The sequence below is a fragment of the Delphinus delphis genome, chromosome 10 (genome assembly GCF_949987515.2).
Source record: "Delphinus delphis chromosome 10, mDelDel1.2, whole genome shotgun sequence".
Taxonomy (NCBI): domain Eukaryota; kingdom Metazoa; phylum Chordata; class Mammalia; order Artiodactyla; family Delphinidae; genus Delphinus; species Delphinus delphis.
This window is the reverse complement of record NC_082692.2, coordinates 63,605,787-63,633,454: the sequence shown is the minus strand read 5'-3', so window position 1 is coordinate 63,633,454 and position 27,668 is coordinate 63,605,787. Positions and strand designations below refer to the sequence as shown.

Sequence of the window (27,668 nt, the reverse complement as noted above, 5' to 3'; positions counted from 1 at the left end):
GAGCCCACAGGAGCCCTAAGGAGCTGCTGGAAGAGTATCGGGGGTTGGGACAAAGGCATATTGGGGGTGCAGAAGCTCATGATTCTCTTCTCCAAATGCTTTAAAACTTTAAAACTGTTCCTATCATGATTCGTGTTGCTTAATGCATTGACCACGCATGTGTGTATGAGGGAGTCGTGGCCACACTTGCTGCTGTGCTTACAGCAGGAGAGTCTGATTTCACCCTCACACAGAAGCAACTCCAACTAAAATGACAGGGGTCTCTTCCTGAGGGCTCTCTGTGAGCCAGTTCTGTCCAGAGCACATTACATACCTCAGCACTAAGTCTCCCAGTGACCCTATGAGGCAGGTCTTCCCAACTTTACAGAGAAGTTACAAGACCTGTCTGAGGTTGTGCAGTCAGTTGTTTGGTGGCAGATCTCTTAACTACTAGGCAAGACTGTCCAATGGAAGAGCCCTTTCAGGCCTTCCTCAGGCTACTTCTGGGTTACCCATCCCCCCTCCAAGTTGGCTTCCCTGTTTCAGGGCTCTGAGTCAGCCCAGCACAGTATGAGGCTGGGATGTCAGGGCTCACTGGCAGCTCATGTGCCACTGGCTGCTCCTCACTGCCAGGGCGCAGCCCTCCACTCCTCATGGAACATCAGCACAGTGGGGCTGTTTCCCAAGTGCCCGCTTCTGTGGCCACCCCATGGGCCCCCAGCCATAATTACCCCTGGCTGGCTGTGCCCCCAGAGGGACTCGGGCAGGACCCCCAGACGTCACTCCATGGGCCCATGGAGCATTCCTCTCTGCAGGGAGACTTGTTTTCTAGTGGAATCCTTTAACCTGTTTTGCACATATCTCTACTCACAAGTAATTGACCAAGAACATAGAGGTCTGTCTGATCTGTTTTTCAGCTGTCTTCACTGCGGTTTGCCAGCAGGATGAAGCTGGTCACCACTGAGCCTGCCATCAACGAAAAGTATGACGCTGAGGTACTAAGGGGCTTGTAGGCAGGTATCTCGCTGTGGGGAAGGTGTATGGGTTTGCTGCCTGGGTCACAAGAGCCTGGCTTCCCTTCCTGCCTTGACCAAAGATACGCATGTGATCCTGGGTCAGTCCCTTTCTGCTCTGGGGTAGGCCAGTGTTTAGAGTCCCTTGGGGGCTGCCGCAAAGGTGAAAGGGCTAGGTCAGGCCCCCCACCCAATTCATATGTGGGGCTTCAAGGCCTCTGAGTGCCCCTGGGCTTCTGCATGAGAGTCCTTAGAGCTAATTGTTTCTGAGCTAAATCAGTGTAGACCATCTCTCAGACTCATCTGGTTAGGTCACTACAGAACCTCTTTCTTCCCAGCCTGAGCGATCCCGCTCAGCAAACAGCTGATCAATCAGAAGAATGATCAGCCTCACCATTAGCCAGGGAAATGCAAGTTAAAACCTTAGTGGAATTCCACCCTCAGACTAGCAAAAATTAGAAATTTTCTGACAATGTAGAAACAATGGTGAGTATGTGCAGAAACAGCAATGCTTATTTATTTCTGGTCTAAGTGTAATGGACAGCCACTTTGGAGAGCATTTTGGCAACATCTAGTAAAGTAAAAACACATTTACCAATAATTTGGTTTTCCTTTAAGGTGCTTATGCAATCGTAGTTACTGGAGACAGGAGCATATACATGCCCTAAACCCATGACAAACCAGCTAAACTTTCTAGATTCTAAATCCTGAAGGAAAATAACAGTCCGGGGGCTCTGTGGATCTAACCCATGGTTTGGAGGTTGAGGAGGAAGTAGAGCTTAGAGCAGTGGTTCTCAAAACTTGAGTGGGTATCAGAATCACCCTGCGGTCTCATTGAACCGCAGGTCACTGCACCCGTTCCCAGAGTTCCTGATTCCATCGGTCTGGGGTGGGGGCTGAGGATTCAAGTTTCTCATGAGTGTCCCCGGTGCTGCTGCTGCTGCTGTTCTGGGACCACCCTTGGAGAATGATGGGCACAGTAGTTAAGAGCGCTGGCCCCTGCGTTGGGCTATCCTGGTTCAGCAGCCTGCTCTTTCCTTCGTCAGCTGTATAACCTCAGCGAGATACTTATTCTTTCTAAGGCAGGAGTAACAGAGTTCACTCTCAAAGAGATGTGAAGAACAAGATAATGGGTAGGAATCTTTTAGCACAGTGCTGTCATGGAGTAAATGCTCAGGAAATGTTAGCTAGCACTATAGTCACTTCTGTAGACCAGCAGTATCACTTCTAGGTATATAGTCTAGCAGCATTCTCACATATGCACATAAAGAGACTTATAGAAGATGGTGCTGCACTGCTTGTTGTAATGGTGAAAAGTTAGGAACATGATGAATAGCCTTTAACAGAAGAGTAGCTAAGTAGGTTGCACAGGGAGGGAGTCAGTGAGCTGCGAGCATGGATAATCTCTAGTGAGAGAACAGCTTGGGGATTGAATGGTGGCATCTCTCGTTTATACCAAGTATAAGAACATACAAGCAATGCTGATCATCATTAGTGGATAGATGTGTGTACAAAGAAAAAATGTATGGGAGTGAAAAGACCAAACTGAGCAGAGGTTCCTTCTGGATGTCAGGGTGGGGAATGGATTTGGAGTGGGGTAGCCAGGGGCTTCACATTTATCTGAAATGTTTTATTTCTTAAAAAAACAAAAACAAAAACACCTGAAGCCAGTATGGTGGCATGCTGTTAAATTAAAGTCAGATTTTAGGGTGGTCTCCCCAAGGTTTCATGGCATTATTTTCTATGCTTTTCTTATTTATTTTTCTTATTTTCTTATTTGGTGCTCTCTTAGCTTAGGACTACTACATTACCACCTGTGAACCTGGCTGAGTGGGCGTTGCACCTGGCAGCGAGGACTTTCATTTTAATATAATTCCTATTCTGAAATCTGCACTGTTGTTCCTGGACAGCCAAGTTGCCATGTCACCAAATGCAAATGTGTTTATAATCTTTATGATAAACATTTTCCTTTATATGTATGAGTTTTCGAGAGAGACCTGGAAAATTATTTTGGTTGTTGCCTTTCCTAGACTGTAGCCAGTATTCCCAGGTTGTTTCCAGCACCACCTTCAGTACTGATACCTGTTTTCAAGGGGGTGGAATAGCTTCTGTAGCATTTCCTTGGTTGGTGGGGCTGGCTGGAAGGTGGGAGATTGAGTTCCTGACCCACCTCTGCTACCAGCTCTCTGTGGTGAGTTGCTCAGGCTCTGAGCCTCAGGATATTCATCTGTGAACTAGGAGGTTGGACTGATGACTTCCAGCAACCCTCCCACTATGTCATTCTGTGATTCTGTGAGGTGGTGTAAGGGTTGTGAGCCATGGGCATAAACAGACAGCAGAGAGACTTGGGGTACCCTACTCTGCCAAGAGGAAGCACACCTGCACGCTGCCGTGGGGTCAAAATAGGGAAACTTCTTAGGCTGATAGCTGCTCACAACCTGGCGTGGACTTAAGCAGAACTCTCTGAATGATCCTCATTACATTTATGATGGAAACACCTAACCAGCAAGGAACTTACATGGGTTTGTGCTGTCTCTGAGGCATTTTTTTTCCATCCAGAAAATGCCCCTGTTTCTTATAAGGGAGTTGGTCAGCCAGGAGGTGCTGTCAGACCCTATTCTGTGGAGTCTTCTGCTTCAGCCCTATTTCCAAGCAGCTTCTTTCCAGTCAGTAGAAGAGGGCAAATTAGAGGCCACTAAGCCTGACAGGCAGCAGGAGAAGTGGCTTCCATACTCTCAGGGTGCAGCATAGAGGCTGGTGACCCATGGGAGCAGATGGCTCATTTCCACCATCACCGGATTGGCCCAGAGGTCTAACTTGGTTCCTCATGCCACACTGGACAGAGTCATCCAGCTGGAGGTCCCCAGCAGCTCAGCCTGACTTTTCCTAGCTGGGCATAGTGCATTTTCTAGAGCTGAGATCCCTCAGCTGAGAGGAGGGGATGGAGATGAGTAGGGGCCGGCCACCAGTCCTCTCCCGTTCACCTCACAGGGAGTCCGCCTGAAGGACCATCTTGAGGATGCCCAGAGGGGCAGAGTCAGAATCTGGACGCTGGTCATGTGTCTTGAGTTCAGGCTTTGTGCCCTGATTTGCCACTGAGCCACCAGGACACCAGGACCCCTTGCTACAGACTGATCACAGCTTTGGTCACCAGTGCTGAGAACCAGCTATCAGGGGCTCCCTCCAGTGGCCATTTTTTGACAACTAAAGGAAGCCCTGTTGTTCACAGTGAAGGTTCTCAGCATGAAGTCCCTTGTGCTTCTTATATGAAAAACACTAGGACAGTATCTATCAAATGTAAAATGACTAAGCAATTCTGCTTCTAGAAATGTATCATTTATTCACTCAGCTAAAATTTCTGGAGTACTTACTATGTGCCAGGCACTTTTGAAGCACTTGGGACGTATCAGTGTACCAACAGAAACACAAATCTCTGTCTTTGAAGAGCTGACAGTCTGCCGGGGGTGGGAGAGATAGATATACTAAACATAAGAAATCAGTCATTTCTAGATTTGCTATTTAAGACAACATGGATGAACCTAGAGGACATTATGCTAAGTGAAATAAGCCAGACACAGAAAGAAAAATACTGCATGATCTCATTTATATGTGGAACCTAACAACGTCAAATTCGTAGAAGCAGAAAGTAGAGCAGTGATTACCAGGAGTGGGGTGGGGGCAGGCTGAAAAATGGGGAGATGTTGGTCAAAGGGTACATATTTTTAGTTCTAAGATGAATTAGTTCTGGGGACCTAATGTACAGCATGGTGACTATAATTAATAGTAGTGTATTGTGTACTGAAAATTTGCTATGAAAGTAGATCTCAGATGCTCATACCACACACAAAAAAAATGGTAATTATTGGATATGTTAATTAGCTTGACTGTAGTAATCATTTCACTGTGTACATGTATATCAAAACATCATGTTGGGGCTTCCCTGGTGGCGCAATTGTTGAGAGTCCACCTGCCGATGCAGGGGACACGGGTTCGGGCCCCGGTCCGGGAAGATCCCACATGCCGTGAAGCAGCTGGGCCCGTGAGCCATGGCCGCTGAGCCTGTACATCCAGAGCCTGTGCTCCGCAACGGGAGAGGCCACAACAGTGAGAGGCCCGCGTACCGCAAAAAAAAAAAACAAAAACATCATGTTGTACACCTTAAATATATATAATTTTTCTTAAAACCAAAATAGGTAACTTGTAGAGCTTCACTGTCCAATACAGTAGCCACTACTCACATGCGGCTACTGAAATCAGTAAAACAAAATTTGTTTTTTGGCTGTGCTACACGGCATGCGGGATCCTAATTCCCCAACCAGGGATCGAACTCGTGCCCACTGCAGTGGAAGTGCGGAGTCTTAGCCACTGGACCACCAGGGAAGTCCCCTGAAATCAGTAAAATTAAATAAAATTAAAATTTCACTTCCTTGGTCCCACCAGTCACATTTTAAGTGTTCAATAGCTTTATGTGGCTTGCAGCACAAACACAGAACATTTTCATCATTACAGCAAGTTCTATTAGACAACACTGCTCTAGGGTATGTTCTATGAAAGAAAAGTAGAGCAAGATTTTAAAAAAGAGTGGTGTGAGGGTGGGGAGGGGATTGCAGTTTTACATGAGGTGATAGAGATGCGCCTAATTTAGAAGCTTTTGAACAAAGACTTGAGGGAGGTGAGCCATGGAAATACCTGGGAGAAGAGTGTCCCAGGCAGAGGGGACAGACAATGCAGAGGCAGGAATGTGCCCATTTGGTGGGAATGGAGTGAGCAGGAGGGAAAGAGGAGGAAAGAAGTAATGGGACAGATCACATAGAGCTCATACATCACTGTGTTCTCGTACACAAAGATGTAAGTGCAAAGATGTTTTGCAGCATTTTTTGTAGCAGCAATAAATTGGAGGTGGCACACCTGATTATCAGTGGGGAATGGTAATGCTTTGTGTAGTGGTTGGGAAGGATGAGGGTCAATGCATCCTGGAGGCATGGGCTGCACTGAGAGGGCCATTACCCTGTTGGACTGGAGCTCCTGGGAGTCAGGGTTTGAGGTGGCCCTAGGGGTGCCTGTGCTCACTCTGTTCTCAGTCTCCTCTGCAGTAAGAGGCAGAGGCCAGAGGACTGCTGAGACCCCCTCAAACCCTAAAGTTACCCAGTTGGGGAGTGGGGAGGGAATCATCCGGATGCTGAGATCACGCCCCATGGATTACCTGGAAGAGCCAGGATGTCCAGGCACGGGTGGGGAATTATAGGCTTGATATGGAAGAAGCAGGGTGGCTTCTCTGACCGTCCTCCCTGCTTTCCCCCTCACCCCACCCCCACCCCACAATGTTTCCCTGGCAGCGAATGGTCAAGAACCTGGAGAAGGAGCTGGCACTGCTCAAGCAGGAACTAGCCATCCATGACAGCCTGGTAAGGGGCTAGAGGTGGTGGTGGGGCATGGTTGCCAGAATGCTAGAGGGACTAGGGTCAGGGTACCAGGTGGGCAGAAGGGCTAGGTTGGGAGGGGGCAAAGGGTCAGGGCAGGGATGCTGGATGAGCAGAGCCAGTTTGGTGGGCAGAGGGACTGGGTGGACAGGGGGCCAGATGCGTCAGGGGCCGAGTAGAGAGACTCCGGGGTGGGGCAGAAGTGCTGGGGGACCAGAAATGTCTGGTAGGCAGGGACACTGGACAAACAAGAAGATGTGGACAGGGGTGTCAGATGGTCAGGCAGTAGGTGGGGGGATGAGGGGCAGGGGCCAGAGGCCTGGCAGGGGTACAGGGGCAGACAGCATGATGGGTCAAGGTCAGGAGAGGTGGCCCCTGACCAAGGCTGGATGGTCGGGTGGGGACAGCAGCAGGGAGCCATGAAGGTAAGGGGTGGGGGCAGGAGTCCTCCAGTAGCCTGTCTGAGCTAATGCTCATGGTCCAGAGGAGCCTCAAGGCAGAGGCTGCCCCCTCCCTCCTGTGGCCCTCATCCTACAGAGTCTGCTGAGACTCAGTCAGCAGAACCCCCTTGTTTGGAGTAGCAGGCCCCCTGTTGGGCAGCCTTTCCTTCCCCGCCCTACCTGGTTGTCCCTTGATGACCTGAACACCTGGCCTGTGAGTCAGGCCCTCCTTGCCAGGACGTGGTGATGAAGGGAATGGAGCTGGCTTGGGCAGCCAGGGTCTGTGCCCAACCTCCCCACTATGGTTCTCAGAATGGTCCCTGCCACCCCGCTTGGGCTTGGGTGCTTGGAGCTTAACAACATGTTCCTTTTCCTCCTCCAAGGCCAACCGTACCCTTGTTAACTATGACCCCATGGATGAAATTCAAATTGCCGAGATCAACTCCCAGGTGCGGAGGTACCTGGAGGGAACGCTGGACGAGATTGATGTAAGGAGCCCCTCAGGACCACCGTGTCCAGCTGGCCCGGGCCTCCATCTCCTGGCCACACCCCGATGCGTGCTGTGCTAGCCTTGGAACCTCACACTGAGAGGGTTCAGGGGGTGTAGGGTAGGTGGTGCTGGACTCCCGGCCTCAGGGCCCTTTAGCCCACCTCAGGGCCTTGGCATCCATGTTTAGGGTTGCAGGGCTGTGGGTGACCCACAGAGTGGCTGACAGCCTTAAACAGCCTTGAATACACAGGAGGTGGTCCATCGCTGGGGGCACAAGTGTGGACCCTGGAGCTAGGCTACCCTGGATCGAATCTCAGCTCAGCTATCTCCTTGCTGAGTGGCCTCAGGAAAATGCTCAAGCTTGTGTACTCTGGTGGCCTCACCTGTACGGTGTGGTGGGGAGGGAAACCGAGCTGGGATGAACTGAGATGCAGCACCTCAGGGGCTTCACTGTGCCAGGCAGAGTGAGGGCATTAAGGGATGATGGTCATGCTGGTTGTCTACAAGGCAGACCCCCCAGGGCCCATGCTGGAGTGGGCCAAGGAGGAGGAGACAGCAGCCACACAGGGAAAGATGCATTGTTTTTATAGCACAGGCTGGCAGACCTCTCATCAGGGAGCTCATGGGCAGAACCTCGCCCGACCTGTTACTGTGAGCAGCTGCCAGAGGCAAGCCTGGGACAACTGAGAGGCAGGCTGCTCTGGTCTTCCTAGTAAGGGCAGCCCTAGACTGACCAAGGCGTCGCGGGTAATGCTGGTGGGCTATAGGCCCAAGAGGGAGGCTGATGGCCTTCCTCCAGCCACAGGTGAGTGTGTCTGTGGCCACACAGAAAGGTTCGTAATGGAACCTTTTGGAAGCAGGAGAGAGCTGAGGACGATAAATTGTATTTAAATGTTTTCTTAGTATTCTCAAGAACTAGAGTCATTTTAATTTTGTAGAGGTCTTCACTCAGAAAAGGTGATTATTATAGTCGCGGTAAATAGTTTTAAAACTACTAATCAGGTGTTTCTCTGTTCTTGAGGAGGGCTGGCCTGCCACTTTCCTGAGAGGGTGCTGGCAGATGTCCAATTCTTTTTTTTTTTTAACTTTTCGCTGCGTTGGGTCTTTGTCACTGCGCACAGGCTTTCTCTAGTTGCAGTGAGCGGGGGCTACTCTTCATCATGGTGTGCGGGCTTCTCATTGCGGTGGCTTCTCTTGTTGAGGAGCACGGGCTCTAGGCGCGTGGGCTTCAGCAGTTGTGGCTCGCAGGCTCTAGAGTGCAGGCTCAGTAGTTGTGGCACATGGGCTTCAATAGTTGTGGCTCGCAGGCTCTAGAGTGCAGGCTCAGTAGTTGTGGTGCACAGGCCTAGTTGCTCTGTGGCCTGTGGGATCTTCCCAGACCAGGGATCAAACCCGTGTCCCCTGCATTGGTAGGCGGATTCTTAACCGCTGTGCTACCAGGGAAGTCCCAGATGTCCCATTCTTGAGACAGATGGTCCATGGGTTAGCCAAGGGGTCCTGGTTTCTCTACTAACACAGACAAAGCCTTGGTCCCGTGGTGCCCTTGGTCTAACCTCTGCCTTGTTCTCTTCCCTCCAGATAATCAACCTCAGACAGATCCAGGAGGTGTTCAACCAGTTCCGGGTGGTTCTGAGGTAAGGGGCCCACCCCATCCACCCCACTGCTACGTCAGGCTGCCATTTTCATTTCCCATGGTATGGATGCCGGTCTCCAAGTGCACTGCCTTCTTTCTGGTGTGTGAGGAGCCAGATCAGAGGCCTCTGGGTATGGCAGGCCCTGGGTGTCCCCGACAGCCTCTGCCCCTGAGCTCTTATATCCTCCTGCCCTTCCCTTCCCCTGGGGGAAGTGGGGAGGACAACCCTCCATTCAAGGGCTACTCAGAGACGAGGCGGTCCCTGGTTTCCTGAGTTTATTAATTGGACAGGAGGTCCTTGTGGAGTGCCAGCCCTGAAGATGGCCGGAGCAGGACACTTTGATACTCCCCACACCTGCCTCCCCACCTCAGGAGGGATTTGTGGTTTATTTGGGTACAGACATACCTGTAGCCTGACTGCCTGATGCTAGATGGTATCACAGAAGCTGGGTATGTGATTTTGAAGGGCCTGTTAGAGACAGACAGGTGGGGAAGCATGGTGCCGAGGTAGGCTTACAGTCCTTGTTAAAGGTCATCTTAGAGCAGTTGTGCTTGGCACATAAGATGGCCCCTGCAGATTTGGGGGCTGGACAATGGGTACACACACTGGGGAGTGGAGAGCAGGGGAATGAGCGTTTTTGGTCTGATCAGGTTCATGATGAGGATGTGGCTCTGCCGCAGGGGCCACACACAAACAACTTCTAACTCCAGTAGTTGGTGCTTGCCCAGTGGGTTCAGCATGGCCCCAGCTGTGATGGGTTCTTTCACTCTCTCTCCCAAGCCAACAGGAACAGGAAGTGGAATCCACTTTGCGCAGGAAGTACACCCTCATAGACAGGAATGACTTCGAAGCCATCTCTGCTGTCCAGAAGGTAAGCACAATTGCCTCTTGCCGACAAGACTCACATCAGATTTTTCCATCCCCAGATCTTTCCAGAGACAGTGAGTGTCTTGCATTAAAGCAGATCTAGGGTTGCGACAGATAAAGGTAACACCAGCATGAGCATGGGGTGACCCAGGCAGGAGTAAACCGCATATGAGTTCAAAATGTTCTCCATAAAATGGAGATGTGGCTAGTAGTAAACAAGACCAATTCCCAGAGTTAGGTTGGAAATGGGCCCCAAGAGCCTCAGCGTATGGAATGAGACCCCAGACCATGAGAGGAGTTGATGTAGGAAGTGGACATTGGGTGGGGTGGTCAAAGACAGCTCTGCTGGGGACAGCCTGAAGTGACATCAGCAGGAGCCACATCTCGGTGTGTGGGATGAACATGTCCACCTTTGGTCCATATACACCTGGTTCCCCAGGGAGCCTGAACCCTTAATCTAACCATAGACCTGCAACTGGCCTCTGTCCAGGCAGGGCTCGTGGATGATGACGGCCACCTAGTGGGCGAGCCTGACGGACAAGGCTTCGGACTCGGAGTCGCCCCTTTCTCTACCAGACCCGGGAAGAAATCCAAGTCCAAGAAGATGTTCAAAGAGCAGCTCGGGTGAGTGACCTTCCTGCTGCTCCAGCTGATCAGCACCTGGCCCTCCTTGGCTGGTGAAAGGGAGGACATGAGCTGTCCCTCCCTTCCCCCGGTATCTTAGTTATGGGGTAGTCACAATGGAGACCTCTCCTGCCAATACTAGCAGCATCTGTGGGGCCCAGGCTGGGGCTGGTCACCTGTCATCCTCACAGCAGTTCCACGAGGTGGGAGTTCATGTCTCCATTTTAACTAATGAGGAAACCAAGGCTCAGAGAGGGGAATTCATTCCAAGGTCACATTGCTAAGGTGTGGTAGAGTGGAAGTGAGAAGCCAGGCTGGCACTCGCCCTCTGGTACTTCATGTGGAAACCCAGCTCCCACCACCAGGTTCCTTCTGTGACCCGGCTAATTGGCACGCACATCACCTAAAAACTCCAGCTCACCTTTCAGGCAAGACTCGTTTGTAGATGCAGGGTGTCAAGGTTCCCTTAATGAACCAGCCTCCCTGGGAAGTGCTGTATCGTGGTGGACAAAGCACACGTTCTGGAGGTAATGCCTGGGCTCACCTCCCTGCTCAGTAGTTCTTTCACCCACGGGGGTCACCCCAGTGAGGTGTAAGAGCCTCTCTGCCTCTGTTTCCTCATCCCTAAAATGGGTATAATAACAATAATAGCATCAGTCACCGGGGTGGTTTTGAGGATAAGTGAGTAAATGCAATTCCTGTCCCTGGAAGACCTCAATACAAATATGTTGTTACCATTATCACTTGTAAAAGGACACGGGCCAGAGCTGATTGTAGAAAACTGTCACATGCAGTATTGGAGTCGGGTAGGAGGATGCCCTGGCCTCCTCCTGCCTCTTCAGGAAGGGAGGTCACACCCCCACCCTCTCTGTTCTGCCGTTGGGTCATTAGTGCAGTAACAAATGGATCGAGGCTTGGTTCCCCCAAGCCACACCTGTTGCAAGAAGAAGAAAAGAGAAGGAAACAGTGGAAGGAGCTGTATATCCTCCCTTTAGTTCAGTCCTGCTCACATGTACCTCTCTGGGAGGGAGGACCCCGGGTGCCATCAGTTGGAGAGGGAGGATGGCTACTTTCCGGGGAGCTGGTGTGGGCACTGACAGAGGTGGGAGAGCAAGTCGGGGACTGATCAGAGCAGCGGGTCAGACGTGTCTCTCTTTACTGTTGGTCTGCAGACAGACGCACCCTGGGTGGGGGCTCTGCTACTCCTTCCCAGGGATGCCTGTGTGACTAATACCTCAGCAGCCATGATGCTCCTTAGAGCCTGTGGCCCACCCCAAATGTCCATATGCTTCCAAACTGGAGACTGCCCATTTTTCCCAGGTGTCTCCTGCTGAGACTGCTGGAAGGAGGACTTCTTGTTCTGACAAAAGGGAGAGAAATTCTCTCCTCTTCCTCCCCATCTGCATGGCTTAGGGTTGTACTCTTTGCCCTTTGGCCTGGGTTTATGTTCAAGATAGGAGCTGAGTGGGCTGGGGCTTCTGGTGTATGAGTGCTGAGCAAGATTACTCCCCTCAGCATCAGAGACACTGAGCCTTGGGTCTCCCTGCCTTCTCCTTCCAGCTCCTTGGCAAGAAAGGAGGGTGCCAGCAGCCCTGTGAGTGGCAAGGAGTTGGATGCTTCCACCTCCAAGACCCAGTTGACCCCATCCTCCAAGGATGGAGATGTCAAAGACATGCTTCTGCAGGACCGGGAGACCTCCAGTATTGAGCCCCTTGCCTCGGAATCCCCAAAGGAAGAATTACGCCCACCCAGGTGACCATCTAACAGTAACTCCTGCACCAGATCATACAAAATCAGCATATGACAAGGAAAGAGCACCTGCAGATAGAAGAGAAATAAAATGGGGGCAATAGGCAAAGACTAGGAGCACAGTCCAAAAAAGAAGAAATATGATGGCTTATACACGTGCAAAATGGTTCAACCTCAGGAGTCATCCAAGATACACAATTATACACGGAATCATTTTAGACCCTCCAAATAGCAATTATTTGAATAATTAAATTTGCATATTTTGAATAAGTAATATATTCAAAAGATACAAAATTCTCAGGTATGAGACCATTCCTCCAGCCACCCAGTTCCTCTCTGTGGTGAGTCAGTGATTGAGTTTTTAGGAATCTATCCTGAGGAAGTAATTAGAGATGTAGACAAAGATTTATACAAAAAGATTGTGTCATTAATTTAAAAAGCAAAAGAAAAAAATTTTGGTAACACCTTCAATAGTTGACATTAGGGAAAGGGCACTAAGTGAATCATTTTCTCTGCCCTTGAAATGTACAAAGATGTACATGAAGAATTTTTCCCCAGCCTGTGAACAATTCCAAACATTCAGAGAAGTTGGAAGAATTGTATAGTGAACACCCTCTTGATTCTACCATTAATGTTACCATAGTAACACTTCATCTTATATCTTATTAACTAGAGTTCTCAAAGAGTTTTTAATAGCATGAAAGAATGCTTCTGTGAAAAAAGTAAGATGTAAAATTATACATATTGCATGACTCCAAATATTAAAACAGTTATCAAAGAAATGAAGGAGATACACCAAAGTGTGGTTGCCAATAGGTAATGAGTGGTATTTGGGGGTTTTTTTTGTGTAACTTTTCCTTACTTTCCTCATTTTCTGCAATAGTCACGTGCCCTTGTGTGCTCAGTAAAACAGAGACGACAGAATGATTCCTACACAGTTTAGCTCCCATCTGGGGTAGGTGGTGCCCAGGAATTCTGACCTGCTTACGGAAGCCCCAGGGAAGAAAGGTGAAGTGCCTGGTGGCTCCAAGACAGCTGCACCATTTCTCCCTCCTCCTTCCCCTCCATCTTCAGGCCCAGCACCCCACCCACCAAGCCTGTGGCCTTTGAGGACTTTAAGAACGAACGGGGTAGTGAGATCAACCGCATCTTCAAAGAAAACAAATCCATTTTGAACGAGCGGAGGAAAAGGGCCAGCGAGACCACACAGCGCATCAATGCCATCAAGCGGGAGATCGACATGACCAAGGAGGCACTAAATTTCCACAAGTCACTACGAGAGAAGCAAGGTAAAGGTGATGGGAAGATAGTTGGGGGACAGTGGGATCTGAGTCATCCTGCTCGGGATGGGGCAGCCTTGGGCACTGGAGGACTGAGTTGGAAGGGGGCCAGCAGGGGATGTTGGGGTGCAGGCTTCATCCCTGGGTCATCACTTGGCTCTAGTCAGCCCTGGGGAACCACAGAGTCCTTCCCTGTCAGCTAGCTTCTGCCTGCACGTCCCCTTTCTTGCATTATCTCAGATCTAAGGGCTGGACCTTCCATCTGATATGTGCTTCTGCCCATGGAGGGACAGAATGTTGGTCTTGTAGACACTTCCCCAGGGAGATGGGTGGCTGGCAACGGCCACAAGGTCCATGGGTCCTGGTGTTGTCTCCTCACTGACCACAGTGGTCTGATTGGGGTAGGGGTGCTGTTCAAGACATGAGAAGCTGAGGAGGGAATGAGAATGTGGATACCAGGGGCCAAGTGATTCACTGTCACTAAGACCATTCCTCATGCCAACCCCGCAACAAACTGGCCTAGCAAAGTCTTGTCTCTTAAGGCAGGTGGTGTGGGAAGCCCTCAGGCTCAACGAGCAGGGACCCCTGTGTGGGGAGTGGGGAGAGTGCTCACCCGGTTACCCTGACCTGGTGCCCTTGTCCCAGTGGCAGACACTGCCCATACCTTCAATGGGCACCAAGAACCCTCAAGCTTGAGTAAGCAGAGGACTCATTTGGAAGGGCTGGTCAAGTACAGATTCCTAGGCTGCAATCAGTGGCTCTGACTCAGGAAGTCTGGAGCAGGGCCCAGAACCTGCATTTTAATGAGTAACCATCCCAACACTGAGGCTGGTGGTTCAGAGGCCACACTCTTGTTCACAGGCAGGGCACACCACCGGTTACTGGGCTTTCCCTTGCTAAATCACAACCCTATGCTAGGCCAGCCTTCTTGAATGATCTCACTGATCACCTGGGCATCTCCAGGTGGCACTTGGTTTTCTGCAGGTCAGGGGGATCATCTCACTCACAGAGGTTGCATTTTACTCACTTATTTCTCAGAGGGCAACTTTATTTCCAAATTCTTGGGGCTACTTTGCTCACACCCTATGGACCAAGTGTTAATACACTGTTCCAGAGGGGAAGGTGGGTGATGATGGCTCCAGACATGCCCCCACCCAGAACCTCTAGAGTGAAGGCCTTGCAGGACGAACAAGCACTTCTTTGTGCCTTCTACCTACACCTTTTTTTTTTTTTTAATATTTATTTATTTGGCCACACCAGTTTTTAGCTGTGGCAGGTGGGCTCCTTAGTTGCAGCTCCAGGGCTCCTTAGTTGTGGCACGTGGGCTCCTTAGTTGTGGCATGCGAACTCTTAGTTGCAGCACGCATTTGGGATCTAGTTCCCTGACCAGGGATGGAACCCGGGTCCCCTGCATTGGGAACGTGGAGTCTTAACCACTGTGCCACCAGGGAAGTCCCCCCACACCTCCTTTGAATATGCAACCCCTTATTATATATTTACATATTTTAAATAATATATATGCTGATATATCACTTACTCCTCAATATACCTGAAAATGGACATTTTTAAAGGATGGATTGAAGAAGAAATAAACAATATGTTAAAATATTTAAACTTTTATCAGTATCAAAAAACATTTTTGCTCTTTCCCCCCGAAAGCAGTTGTTCTTCCCATTGGTTGTTAAAATAGCAAGTAAAATACCTTTATCTTAAGGGAACAGATCGAGTAAATTCATTTTTAAAAATATTTTCTAGGTACCTTGACTGACAGCCACTTATCAGCCCAGAACAGTCACTGAATTTGAGACATTAATTAGTCTTTTGTGGAAAAAAAAAAAAAAAAAGAAAAATCATCTTAAGTTCAGCTCTCATAAGTGTTTTCTGTGGAGATAATCAGAGAACCTCTGGGTAGCACAAAAGATGTTGTCACTCCCCATGTCAACAGAGTACTGTAAAGACTCTACTCTGTGACTGACGGATTTGTCTGTATCAAAGTGACCACATCAGGCCCACAGCATGCAAACCAGGTTGCTCTGCACTGAAGGTGAGGGCTACCCTGGACACCACTCCCCCCCACCCCACCCCACTGCAAACACCTTGAATTGGAACACTTGCCTCTCCATGGATGGTGTCAGTGACACTTAATGTGCCTCACTTCTCCCCTGTAAACATCAGCGGAAGTGCTAATGCTTTCCTCCGGTGCCTGGGGACTGCCTCGTGCACCCTGGCCACACACCTCAGTCACAAAAAGGACTCACTCTCCAAGGGTCCTCGGGCTGAGTGTTGACACGATGCCTTTGCTGAACTTTCAAGGTGCTGTGAGCAGTAGACAGCCAGGTGAGTGGCTCCACAGATATCGTTATTTTGTCTTAACCTAACAACCTTTCAAACTGACAGACCTGAAAAGGTCCATACAAAGAGACAGTGAGTAGAGGAGATGACTAATAGCACGACTGACCCCTCTCCTCCTGGAGCCCTCTGACAGCCATCCGACAAGATGTTTGATGTTCTCTAACAAGAAGGTAGCTGGCGAATGCTGAAATCGTCAAGAAGACAATTTGAAATGTGGGTTTACATCTACTGTTATTAATAAGGAACCCTGCCCAACTGCCTTGTGGTACTAGCCAGTGGCGGCAGCTTGTTTACATAATTTATAAAAAAGGTAAACACCTGTATAATAGAGGTATTTACTGGATATCTTTGGCTAGTGGGGTTTAAGATCAAAATAATCGTGGAACGTGGGCCATCTCTACCCTTTCCTCTGCCTACCCCTCCTGTTTGTCCTAAAAAGGCCAGTGTGGTCCTCTGACCTGAGCCCCCTCTCCCTGTGAGACATATCCTAGTAGCCTGGCCTTCTCATGCCTTGTCCACCTCCATGCTGCACCCCAGCCCTTCCCAGGTCCTGTCTTCATGCTTTGCCAGCACTCTCCCCTCTTTCTGACCACCTCAGGTGGGCACCTCATTCCCTAACCTCTTCCTTCCCCCTGCAGGCGAGTATGAGAACAAGGGGCTGATGATCATTGATGAGGAGGAATTCCTGCTGATCTTGAAGCTTAAAGACCTCAAGAAGCAGTACCGGACAGAGTATCAGGACCTACAGGACCTCAGGGCTGAGATCCAGTACTGCCAGCGCCTGGTGGATCAGTGTCGACATCGCCTGCTCATGGGTGTGCCGTTTGGGAAGGTTGGCTGGCCACCTGGGGTTCCAGGAGGCACAGGGCAGGGCTACCATCTGAGTTCTAGAAGTGGCTTCAGAACTTTTCTCTGGCAGAGGCAGGGGCTGGACAGGACTTTTTTTTGGCTATGCCCTGGGCCATGCGGGATCCTAGTTCCCCTAGTTCCCGCTGCAGGGATCAAAGCCTGCAGTGGAGTCTTAACCACTGGACTGCCAGGGAAGTCCCTGGACAGGGCTTTAGATGTGTGTTTCCAGGATTCTGAGGGCAGGAGATGGAGATGGGAAAGGGTGAGGCCCTGGAGCAGGAAGTGAAGAGAGGGTGAGCTGTGACAAGCACAAGACAGACAGACACACACCGCCTTGACCTGCTTCCTCAGGGACTCCCCACCCTCACAGTGCCATCTCCCTGTCTCCCTACAGAATTTGACATCTGGTACAATGAGTCCTTCTTTGTCCCTGAGGACCTGCAGGCGGCACTGAAGCCAGGTGGCAGCATCCGGCCAGGCATGATGCCTCTCAGCAGGATTGTGTCTCTGGTGAGTGGCACAGGGCAGGGGTGGGGATGGTGACGAGCACAGGGCAGTGGGCAGTGCCCCTTGTCCTCTGTTCTCTCCACAAGCTTGGCAGTGTACCGGCTGCTCCCAGCCTCTCCTACAGCTGGCCCAGGCAGGTGGGCAGGTACAGGTCTCTCCCCTGTTATCAAGGATGAGGACAGAGAAACCACCACATGCTGCTGCACCCCTTCTTGAGTGGCTCATCTTGCCCTGGTGGTGGTTACAGGGTGTCCGTGATGACACTGGAAAACATGAGGCTGGGGGACTGTGAGCTATCCTGGGTGGAGGTCTGCAGACCCAGCGAGAGGCTGCCCTAATGCCCACCACAGGCCCTGTCAGAGTGGATCCTGACAACGCCAGGCTAAGGGACTGTGCTGTGTTGGGACTCTTGTAGGGAGAAGATGACCAGGACAGGTTCAGCCGGCTGCAGCAGACGATGCTGCCAGAGGGCCCTGATTCTGTCTCCTTCTACAATGCCAAAGTCAAGACAGAACAGAAGGTAACTTGGGGGATTCATGTCTCCAGGAAGGCAAGGCCTCAGGGACCTCATTACTAGGACACCCAGGATTACACTCCCCACTGTAGAGAGGCCGAGGAGGAATACGCCAGCCCAGGGAAATCCAGAGTCACCCAGAGTCAGTGGGTATCTTCTGCCAACTCCAGAGTCCTGGGGCTGGGCTGGAACCAATAGGGGTCCCACAGACTTTGGCCAGGCCTGGACATGGCTGGTGAGTGCTAAGACAGCCCATGTGTGAATAACATGCCAGGACAGGGCCTGGGGCTCCCCTGAGGCCACTTCCTGTTGGGGAGAACCTCTCCCGTGGAGGCCACTGTGCACAGGTGGCAGGGGACCAGAGGACCACAGGCAGCCAAGGCAAAGCTAGACATGGCCTGGTACTCTCCTCACTGAGCGGGCTGGAACAAAGGGTCTCCGCTCTGCTGAGGCTCAGCCTGGAGCCAGAACACAGAAGGCCTGTATGCTGTGCGCTTTTCTGTGCCCAGAGGCAGTTCTTATACGGCAGGTGGCAGCTGCACATGGGGTGACTGCCCAAGTGAGCTCATTGTTTTAAAAATATTTTTGTGGTACTCATTTACATTTTCAATAGGATGATACAACTGAAGCATTAAAAAGCATGAAAATACTAATACCCAGTCCCCCATCAGTCCAGCTCCCACCAGTCCCCTCTGACAAGGAACCGCTGTCACTTATTTCTAGTGTTCCTCCTGCACATTGTTCTGCATCTCGCTTTTTCCACTTAACAGTCTATCCTGAAGATCGTCCCCTTTCAACCTGTTGGTGCTGCTGTGTTCTTTTTCACAGCTGCATAGTAGTACTCCGTTGCAAGGATCTATCAGAATGCATTTAATGCATCTCATATTGAGGGATTTTAGGAGGTTCCACTTCTTTACTATGACAAACATTGCTGTGATAATTAACCTTGTACAAATGTGAATTCACGCAGGAGTGAAAGGCAAGTTTGTAGGAGTGAATTTCTTGGCCAAAAGGACATTTGTACTTTTTGTTTTTATTATTATTAATTTATTTATTTTTGGCTGTGTTGGGTTTTCGTTTCTGTGCGAGGGCTTTCTCTAGTTGTGGCAAGCGGGGGCCACTCTTCATCACGGTGTGCGGGCCTCTCACTATCGCGGCCTCTCTTGTTGCGGAGCACAGGCTCCAGACGCGCAGGCTCAGTAGTTGTGGCTCACGGGCCTAGTTGCTACGCGGCATGTGGGATCCTCCCAGACCAGGGCTCGAACCCGTGTCCCCTGCATAGGCAGGCAGATTCTCAACCACTGCGCCACCAGGGAAGCCTGACATTTGTACTTTTGATAGATGGTGCCGAATTGCCTGCCTAGAGCTGAATCCATCACCCACCCCCCACCCCCCAGCAGCATATACAGGATGCTAGTTCCCCACAGCCTCCCCACAAGATGCAGTATCCTGCTTTTTGGGTTTTTCCAATCTGAAAGGTGAAAAATGGTCTCTCAGTCTAGCCTTGATTTGTATTTCTCGTATTATCAGTAAAGTCAAGCTTCTTTTCATATGTTTAAGGGCCATTTTAATTTCTTTTCCTATAAACTGCCTGTTGATATTTTTGCCCATTTTTCTATTGGTTGTTGGTCTTTTTCTTATTAATTTATAGGAACTCTTGATACATTGGGGAGATTAGCTCTTTATGATATGAGTTGCAAATATTTCCCCCTATTTGTCTTTTGGCTTTACTTATGGTTTTTTTGTAGTTATTTTGCTGATTTTTATGAAATCAAGTGTATCAGTCTTCTCTTTCTTGGCTTCTGGATTTTGTGTTATAGTTAGAAAGCCCTTCTGATTGAGTTCATTCTTTACATTTATAGTTAAACTGATACCTTCACTGACCTTTGATGGCTGTGAGGAGCTAAAGCCCACTCAAAGAAGCTTGAGTGAAGGGGTTTGTTAACACAGATTCTGAAGGTTCCATAGTAGCACCTCTCACCCTGCGCTGTGTACATACATCACCAGGAGTCTTGTTAGAATGCAGATTCTGATGCAGCAGGTCCAGGGTGAATCTGAGAGTCTGCACTTTTAATAAGTACCCAGATGGTGCCCATGCAGCTAGTCCAAGACCACACTTCGATTAGCAGGCCATAGAACTCATTGGTAGGAAGCAGGGCCCAGGCTCCTCTCCCTCCAGGCCTTTCTTCTTCCAGATCTGACCTTAGCTTCTCCCTGAGGTTTGATCCTTCATCTATCTGTTCTCCCCTCCCCACCTCTCAATTTCTAGCTCCAGCCTTGGCCCTGGCATGCCTTTATTTTCCAAGACTTCGCAGCCCCAGTGCCCAATATCACCTGACTACTTACTTTGTGTCTCTCTGGAGGGAGAAGCCTAACTGACTCTTCTTGGGTTAAGTGTGCATTCTTGGTTCAATCAGCTGTGGCTTGGGGAAGGGTCACCTGCCCATCCCAGTTGCCTGGGCCCACTCCTTCAGCAGGAGAGAGGATGGCTTTATCCAGGCATCCATTTAGCCTTATGCTGTGGCCATCAAGCTTTATTAACTCTGGCCCCTGAAGGGAAGCCCAGATCAGCCCTGGATCAAGGAAGCCCAGACCTGTAGGAGGGCAGGGCTCTATGGGAGAGAATGGAGTGGGGTCAAGTAGGCATAGGCAGCCCAGCCTCGGACATTGTTTGACTGTGACCACTATGCAGGAGCTTCCTTGTCTGACCACAGAGAGGCCTACCCCTTCTGGGCTCAGAGGAGGGGGCATATGATATGAGGCAGGGGTCCAACTTTATTCTTTTCCATGTGGATATCCAGTTTTCCCAGTACCAATTGTTGAAAAATTGATTCTTTCTCCGTTGAATTGTCTGGCACCCTTGTTGAAATTCAATTGACCATAAATGTGATTGAACTTAAGCTCTAAGAGTCCTGAATGTATAAGCTGAAATTACTTTCCTCCTGAAAGAGTTTGCACCTGCTTTTGCCATGTGGCATTACCAACCCAGGACCTTTTTAAACTCCTTCAAGAATTCCAGCCTGATAAGGAATTAATATCCAGAATATACAGAGAATTCCTAAAACTCAACAACCAGAAAACAAAATCCAATTCAAAAATGGGCAAAGGATTTGAATAGACATTTCTCCAAAGAAGATATACAGATGGACAGTAAACACATGAAAAGATGTTCAACATTACTAATCATTAGAGAAATGCAAATCAAAACTACAATGAGATACCACCTTACACGCATTAGGATGGCTACTAATAAAAAAAAAAAGAAAATAACAAGTGTTGGCAAGGATGTGGAGTAATTGGAACCCTTGTGTGTTGTTGGTGGGAACGTAAAATGGTACAGCCACTATGTGAAATAAACCAGTCACAGAAAGACAAATAACTGTATGGTTCCACTTACATGAGGTACTTAGAGTAGTCAGAAATCATAAAGATAGACTATACATAGAAAATTCTGAAGATGCTACCAGAAAACTACTAGAGTTCATCAATGAATCTGGTAAAGTTGCAGGATACAAAATTAATACACAGAAATCTGTTGCATTTCTATACAGTAAAAACAAAAGATCAGAAAGAGTAATTAAGGAAACAATCCCGTTTACCATTACAACAAAAAGAATAAAATACCCAGGAATAAACCTACCTAAGGAGGCAAAAGACCTGTACTCAGAAAATGATAAGATACTGATGAAAGAAATCAAACATGACACAAACAGATGGAGCGATATACCATGTTCTTGGATTGGAAGAGTCAATATTGTGAAAATGACTATACTACCCAAAGCGTTCTACAGATTCAGTGCAATCCCTATCGAATTACCAATGGCATTTTTCACAGAATTAGAACAAAAAATTTTACAATTTGTATGGAAACACAAAAGACCCCGAATAGCCAAAGCAGTCTTGAGAAAGAAAAATGGAGCTGGAGAAATCAGGCTGCCTGACTTCAGACTATACTACAAAGCTACAGTAATCAAGACAGTATGGTACTGGCACAAAAACAGAAATATATATCAATGGAACAGTATAGAAAGCCCAGAGATAAACCCACGCACATATGGTCACCTTATCTTTGATAAAGGAGGCAGGAATATAGAGTGGAGAATAAACAGCCTCTTCAATAAGTGGTGCTGGGAAAACTGGACAGGTACATGTAAAAGTATGAAATTAGAACACTCCCTAACACCATACACAAAAATAAACTCAAAATGGATTAAAAACCTAAATGTAAGGCCAGACACTATCAAACTCTTAGAGGAAAACATAGGCAGAACACTCTATGACATAAATCACAGCAAGATCCTTTTTGACCCAACTCCTAGAGAAATGGAAATAAAAACAAAAATAAGCAAATGGAATCGAACGAGACTTAAAACCTTTTGCACAGCAAAGGAAACCACAAACATGATCAAAAGACAACCCTCAGAATGGGAGAAAATATTTCCAGATGAAGCAACTGACAAAGGATTAATCTCCAAGATTTACAAGCAGCCCATGCAGCTCAATAACAAAAAAACAAACAACCCAATCCAAAAATGGGCAGAAGACCTAAATTGACATTTCTCCAAAGATATACAGATTGCCAACAAACACATGAAAGAATGCTCAACATCATTAATCATTAGAGAAATGCAAATCAAAACTACAATGAGATATCATCTCCCACCAGTCAGAATGGCCATCATCAAAAAATCTAGAAACAATAAATGCTGGAGAGGGTGTGGAGAAAAGGGAACCCTCTTGCACTGTTGGTGGGAATGTAAATTGATACAGCCACTATGGAGAACAGTATGGAGGTTCCTTAAAAAACTAAAAATAGAACTACCATATGATCCAGCAATCCCACTACTGGGCGTATACCCTGAGAAAACCATAATTCAAAAAGAGTCATGTACCAAAATGTTCATTGCAGCTCTATTTACAATAGCCAGGACATGGAAGCAACCTATGTGTCCATCATCGGATGAATGGATAAAGAAGATGTGGCACATATATACAATGGAATATTACTCAGCCATAAAAATAAACGAAATTGAGATATTTGTAGTGAGGTGGATGGACCTAGAGTCTGTCATACAGAGTGAAGTAAGTCAGAAAGAAAACCAAATACCGTATGCTAACACATATATATGGAATCTAAGAAAAAAAAAAGGTCGTGAAGAAGCTAGGGGTAAGACGGGAATAAAGACACAGACCTACTAGAGAATAAGTGGTGCTGGGAAAACTGTACAGCTACATGTAAAAGAATGAAATTAGAACATTCCCTAACACCATACACAAAAATAAACTCAAAATGGATTGGAGACCTAAATGTAAGGCTGGACACTATAAAACTCTCAGAGGAAAACATAGGAAGAACATTCTTTGACATAAATTGAAGCAAGATCTTTTTTGATCCACCTCCTAGAGTAATGAAAATAAACACAAAAATAAACAAATGGGATCTAATTAAACTTAAAAGCTTTTGCACAGAAACGGAAACCATAAACAAAGCAAAAAGACAACCCTCAGAATGGGAGAAAATATTTGCAAGTCAAGCAACCAACAAGGGATTAATCTCCAAAATACACAACCAGCTCATGCAGCTCAATATCAAAAAAACAGACAACCCAATACAAAAATGGGCAGAAGATCTAAATAGACGTTTCTCCAAAGACGACATACAGATGGCCAAAAAGCACATGAAAAGATGCTCAACATAACTAATTATTAGAGAAATGCAAATCAAAACCTCAATGAGGGGACTCCCGTGGCGCTGGTTAAGACTCCCTGCTTCCAACACAGGGGATGCAGGTTCGATCCTTGGCCAGGGAACTAAGATCCCACATACTGCACTGCTTGGGCAAAATAACTAACTAAATAAAACAAACAAACAAAAACTATCAGTACAATGAGGTATCCCCTCACACTGGTGAGAATGGCGATGATCAGAAAGTCCACAAACAAAATGCTGAACTCATAGAAACAGAGATTAGAATGGTGGTTACCAGGGGCTGGGGGTGGGGGTGGGGAATGGGGAGATGTTGGTCAAAGGACACAAACTTCCAGTTATAAGATGAATAAGTTCTGGGGATCTAATGTATAGCATGGTAATTATAGTTAATAATGCTGTAGTATATACTTGAAAGTTGCTATGAGAGTAGATCTTAAATGTTCTCACCACAAAAAAGAAATAGTACTTATATGATATAATGGGGGTGTTAGCTAATGCTATGGTTGCAGTCACTTTACAATATATAAGTGTGTCAAATCAACACACTGTACACCTTAAACTTATGCAATATTATATTATATGGCAGTTACATCTCAATAAATCTGGGGGGAAAAAGTCCACAAAAAATAAATGCTGGTGGACATATACATACTACCAAATGTAAAACAGATAGCTAGTGGGAAGCAGCTGCATAGCACAGGGAGATCAGCTCGGTGCTTTGTGACCACCTAGAGGGGTGGGATAGGGAATGGGAGGGAAACGCAAGAGGGAGGAGATATGGGGATATATGTATATGTATAGCTGATTCACTTTGTCATAAAGCAGAAACTAACACACCAAAAAAATACAAATAAATAAAAATGAATAAATAAATAAATGCTGGAGAGGGTGTGGAGAAGTCGGAACCCTCCTACACTGTTGGTGGGAATGTAAATTGGTACAACCACTATACAGAACAGTATGGCGGTTCCTTAAAAAACTAAAAATAGAACTACTATATGACCCAGCAATCCCACTCCTGGGCATATACCCAGAGAAAACCAAAATCCGAAAATATACATGCACCTCAATGTTCACTGCAGCACTATTTACAATAGCCAAGATATGGAAGCAACCTAAATGTACATCGGCAGAGGAATGGATAAAGATGTGGTACATATATACAATGGAATACTACTCAGCCATAAAAAAGAATGAAATAATGCCATTTGCAGCAACATGGTGTGACCTAGAGATTATCATACTAAGTGAAGTAAGTCAGACAGAGAAAGACAAATATCATATGATGTCACTCATATGTGGAATCTAATTTTTTAAAATGATACAAATGAACTTATTTACAAAATAGAAACAGGCTTACAGATATTGAAAACAAACTTATGGTTGCCAAAGGGGAAATGTGGCAGGGAGGGATAAATCAGGAGCTTGGGATTAACAGACAACACTACAATATATAAGATAGATAACCAACAGAGACCTACTATATAGCACAGGGAACTCTATTCAATATTCTGGGACAACCTATATTCTGGGATAACCTATATGTGAAAAGAATCTAAAAAAGAATGAATATATGTATATGTATAATTGAATCACTTTGCTGTACACCTGAACTAACACAACATTGTAAATCAACTATACTCCAATAAAACTTAAAAAAATAATTTAAAAATTAAATGACTGACTTAAAAAAATCATAAAGATTGAAAGTATAGTGGTGATTTTCAGGGTCTGCGGGGATAGGGGAACGGGGAGTTATTGTTCAAAGCATATGGAATTTCAGTTTGGGATGATGAAAAGAATTATGGAGATAGATGATAGTGATGGTTGCACAACATTATCAATGTATTTAATACCACTAAATTGTACACTTAAACATAGTTAAGATGGAAATTTGTATGTTGTGTGTATTTTACCACAATAAAAAATTGGGGTAAAATAATTCCAGCTTCATGTGGGAGCTTCAGTTTCAGTTCAGATTCACCATGTGGGGAATCTAGGATTCACCTCCAAATTCCATGTTGGTTTTAGCATTTGCTTGCTCACTGCCCTGCCCACTGATTCTGTTTCAGCTTACTTTTTCCACATGCTTTCCAAGAGGCTAGCAGTTCATTAAAAGGGTAGGATTCACGAACATCTAGTTGATTTGCAGAGGGAAGGCCCTTCGGAATACATGGGCCCCCATCCCTCTGGAGAAAGAGCCCTTTTCTTTTCTTTTTTTGAACCTACTTCTTGTCAGAAACTTTCAAGTGGGCCCTTGAAACATGCCTGTCTCCTTTTAAACATTTAAAAACAGTTTTACACACTTTCTTTAGGATGAAAGAATGAGAAGGATTGAATGGAACATTATTTCTCACAGAACTGGGGCTAGTCAAAGGGAATCCTTGTCCTCAAACAGTGATATTTGCAGGAAGAATGATGGGGTGGATATAAGTGGTGTGGCTTCTGAGTCCTTGTTAGGTCCGCATGTCCTAATCAACTTCTGTTTTCTCCCCTTTTCTGTGTCTAGCACAATTATTTGAAAACCATGATGGGCCTCCAGCAGACACATAGAAAATAGGGACTCACTGACAGTGCGTTGAAGGACGAAACCCCCAGCTACTCCTGCCTATTCTAGAGGCACTGCCAAAGCACCTGCCCAGACTCCAATCCCTCTGCTCCAAGGCTGGGCGCAGCCCAGAGAACACACAATGGCCTACCTGCCAGGAGGAACAGCCTTCAAAGGACACCTTCGAATATCTTCACAGAACACTTTTGGTTTCGATTCACTGTCTTATATGCAGGGACAGGATAAAATAACTTTCTAGTTCGGCTTTCAGTGCTCATCCAAGAACTTTATTTTATTTCCTATCTGGGAGGATGTCTTCCCTATGTACAGGTGGGGTCCTAACTGAGTCTCCAGTAAGAAAGTGAAGAAGTAGCTCAGCCAGTCTCCCTCTGGCAGGCCTTTGTCCCACTGGTCAGCCTCTTTCCTTTCCTGGATGGCCATCCTGGGGATGAGCTGGGTCCGAGGAGCCCTGGTTCTCATGGGTGAGACTGTAGGTTCTCGCAGGGAATCCTCTCTGTGTTCCTGAGCCAGTGAAGGCAGGAGGTGCTTCTTCCTCAGCAACCAGGAGAGGATGGGGTGTAGGTGGAAATGACTGAAAGGCAGATTTTTACCTCAAAATAAGAAGAGGCTTAAAATGAGATCATTCCTACCATGAAGTTAGCAGTGAGAACCCCATGGTGGGAGGCTGTCTGGCAAGGAGATTGCAGAACCTGCACTAGCTGGAAGGTTGAACTAAATGGCATCTTTCCAATCAAAGACCCTATGGTTCTGTTCTTCAGCCCATCAATGAGCAGCCAGATGGGGGTTTTGTTGAAGAGAGAAAGCTGAAGGCTTTCCTTAAGATCTCTGCCCTCTCTCCTATCCACCCCCTTTCTCCTTCACTGACTGGCAGATACACAACGGTCCTGAAACAGCTTTCAGAGACTCCTTCTATGCCAAGGCTTCCCGGAGCAGCTTTGAAGTCCCCTGACTTCATTCCCTTGGATGACACGTGGGGGGCTGTCACTGATCAGCACTTATGGTGTACACACAGCCTTGTTGGTCAGTCCTCATGTTTCCTTTAAATGTGGCCAAACAGGCAGATATGGCCAGGCTCTGCTCATCATCCCAGCTGATGAGTTGGAGGCCCTAGAGAGTTCAGATTCTTTCCCTTCTTGGCTGCCCTTGCCCTTACCAGCACTTGTTTGGGGTTCCCGCGTCTTTGGAGCAGCTCAGGAAATAGAACATAGTAAACAGGAGTACATCATCCTGCTGGAGCCACAGGAAGCAGCCATTTGTGGTATAACCAGTCCCCCTTCCCTTCATTCCCTGTCACTGGCTAGAATGGCATGTGGCATGCTGGTCATCCCTGCACAGAATTCCTGGACAGCCAGTCCTGGGGCCTGCAGGCCAGGGCAGGCTGGGCCCCTGTCATGGCAGTTGGTCCCATGTGTCTCTAGCTCATTCGTCACCACATACGCCTCGGTCAGTTCTGGCACAAACTGAAACAAGTAATCGTCAGTGTGGGCAGAGCCACAGGAATAAGCCAAGCGGTGCTCTGTAGATCACCCTCCATGCAAACTCCTCACAGGAGCAGATGCTTCCAACATGACAGGGAGCTAGGGGGCATGATATCCACTCAAATATGCCTGTTGTTCTAGAAAATAGTTCCTGCTGAGCTAATCTGACCATCACAATCACCCCTAAAGGGAC

General features: G+C 47.5%; 1 protein-coding gene across 1 annotated transcript in view; it reads left to right on the top strand.

Annotated features, from left to right (window-relative positions):
- The window catches only part of KIF9 (kinesin family member 9), a 46,718-nt gene extending 20,015 nt beyond the window's left edge, over positions 1–26,703 (top strand). Inside the window, exons 9-20 of the mRNA XM_060022364.1 lie at positions 897–974; positions 6,329–6,397; positions 7,236–7,340; positions 8,921–8,976; positions 9,757–9,847; positions 10,334–10,467; positions 12,028–12,219; positions 13,291–13,505; positions 16,487–16,663; positions 17,092–17,207; positions 17,620–17,724; positions 25,938–26,703. Coding sequence (XP_059878347.1) covers positions 897–974; positions 6,329–6,397; positions 7,236–7,340; positions 8,921–8,976; positions 9,757–9,847; positions 10,334–10,467; positions 12,028–12,219; positions 13,291–13,505; positions 16,487–16,663; positions 17,092–17,207; positions 17,620–17,724; positions 25,938–25,988 — 1,389 coding nt within the window. The 3' untranslated portion in view covers positions 25,989–26,703. The remainder of the gene's footprint in view (positions 1–896; positions 975–6,328; positions 6,398–7,235; positions 7,341–8,920; positions 8,977–9,756; positions 9,848–10,333; positions 10,468–12,027; positions 12,220–13,290; positions 13,506–16,486; positions 16,664–17,091; positions 17,208–17,619; positions 17,725–25,937) is intronic.
- Positions 26,704–27,668: the final 965 nt, after the last annotated feature.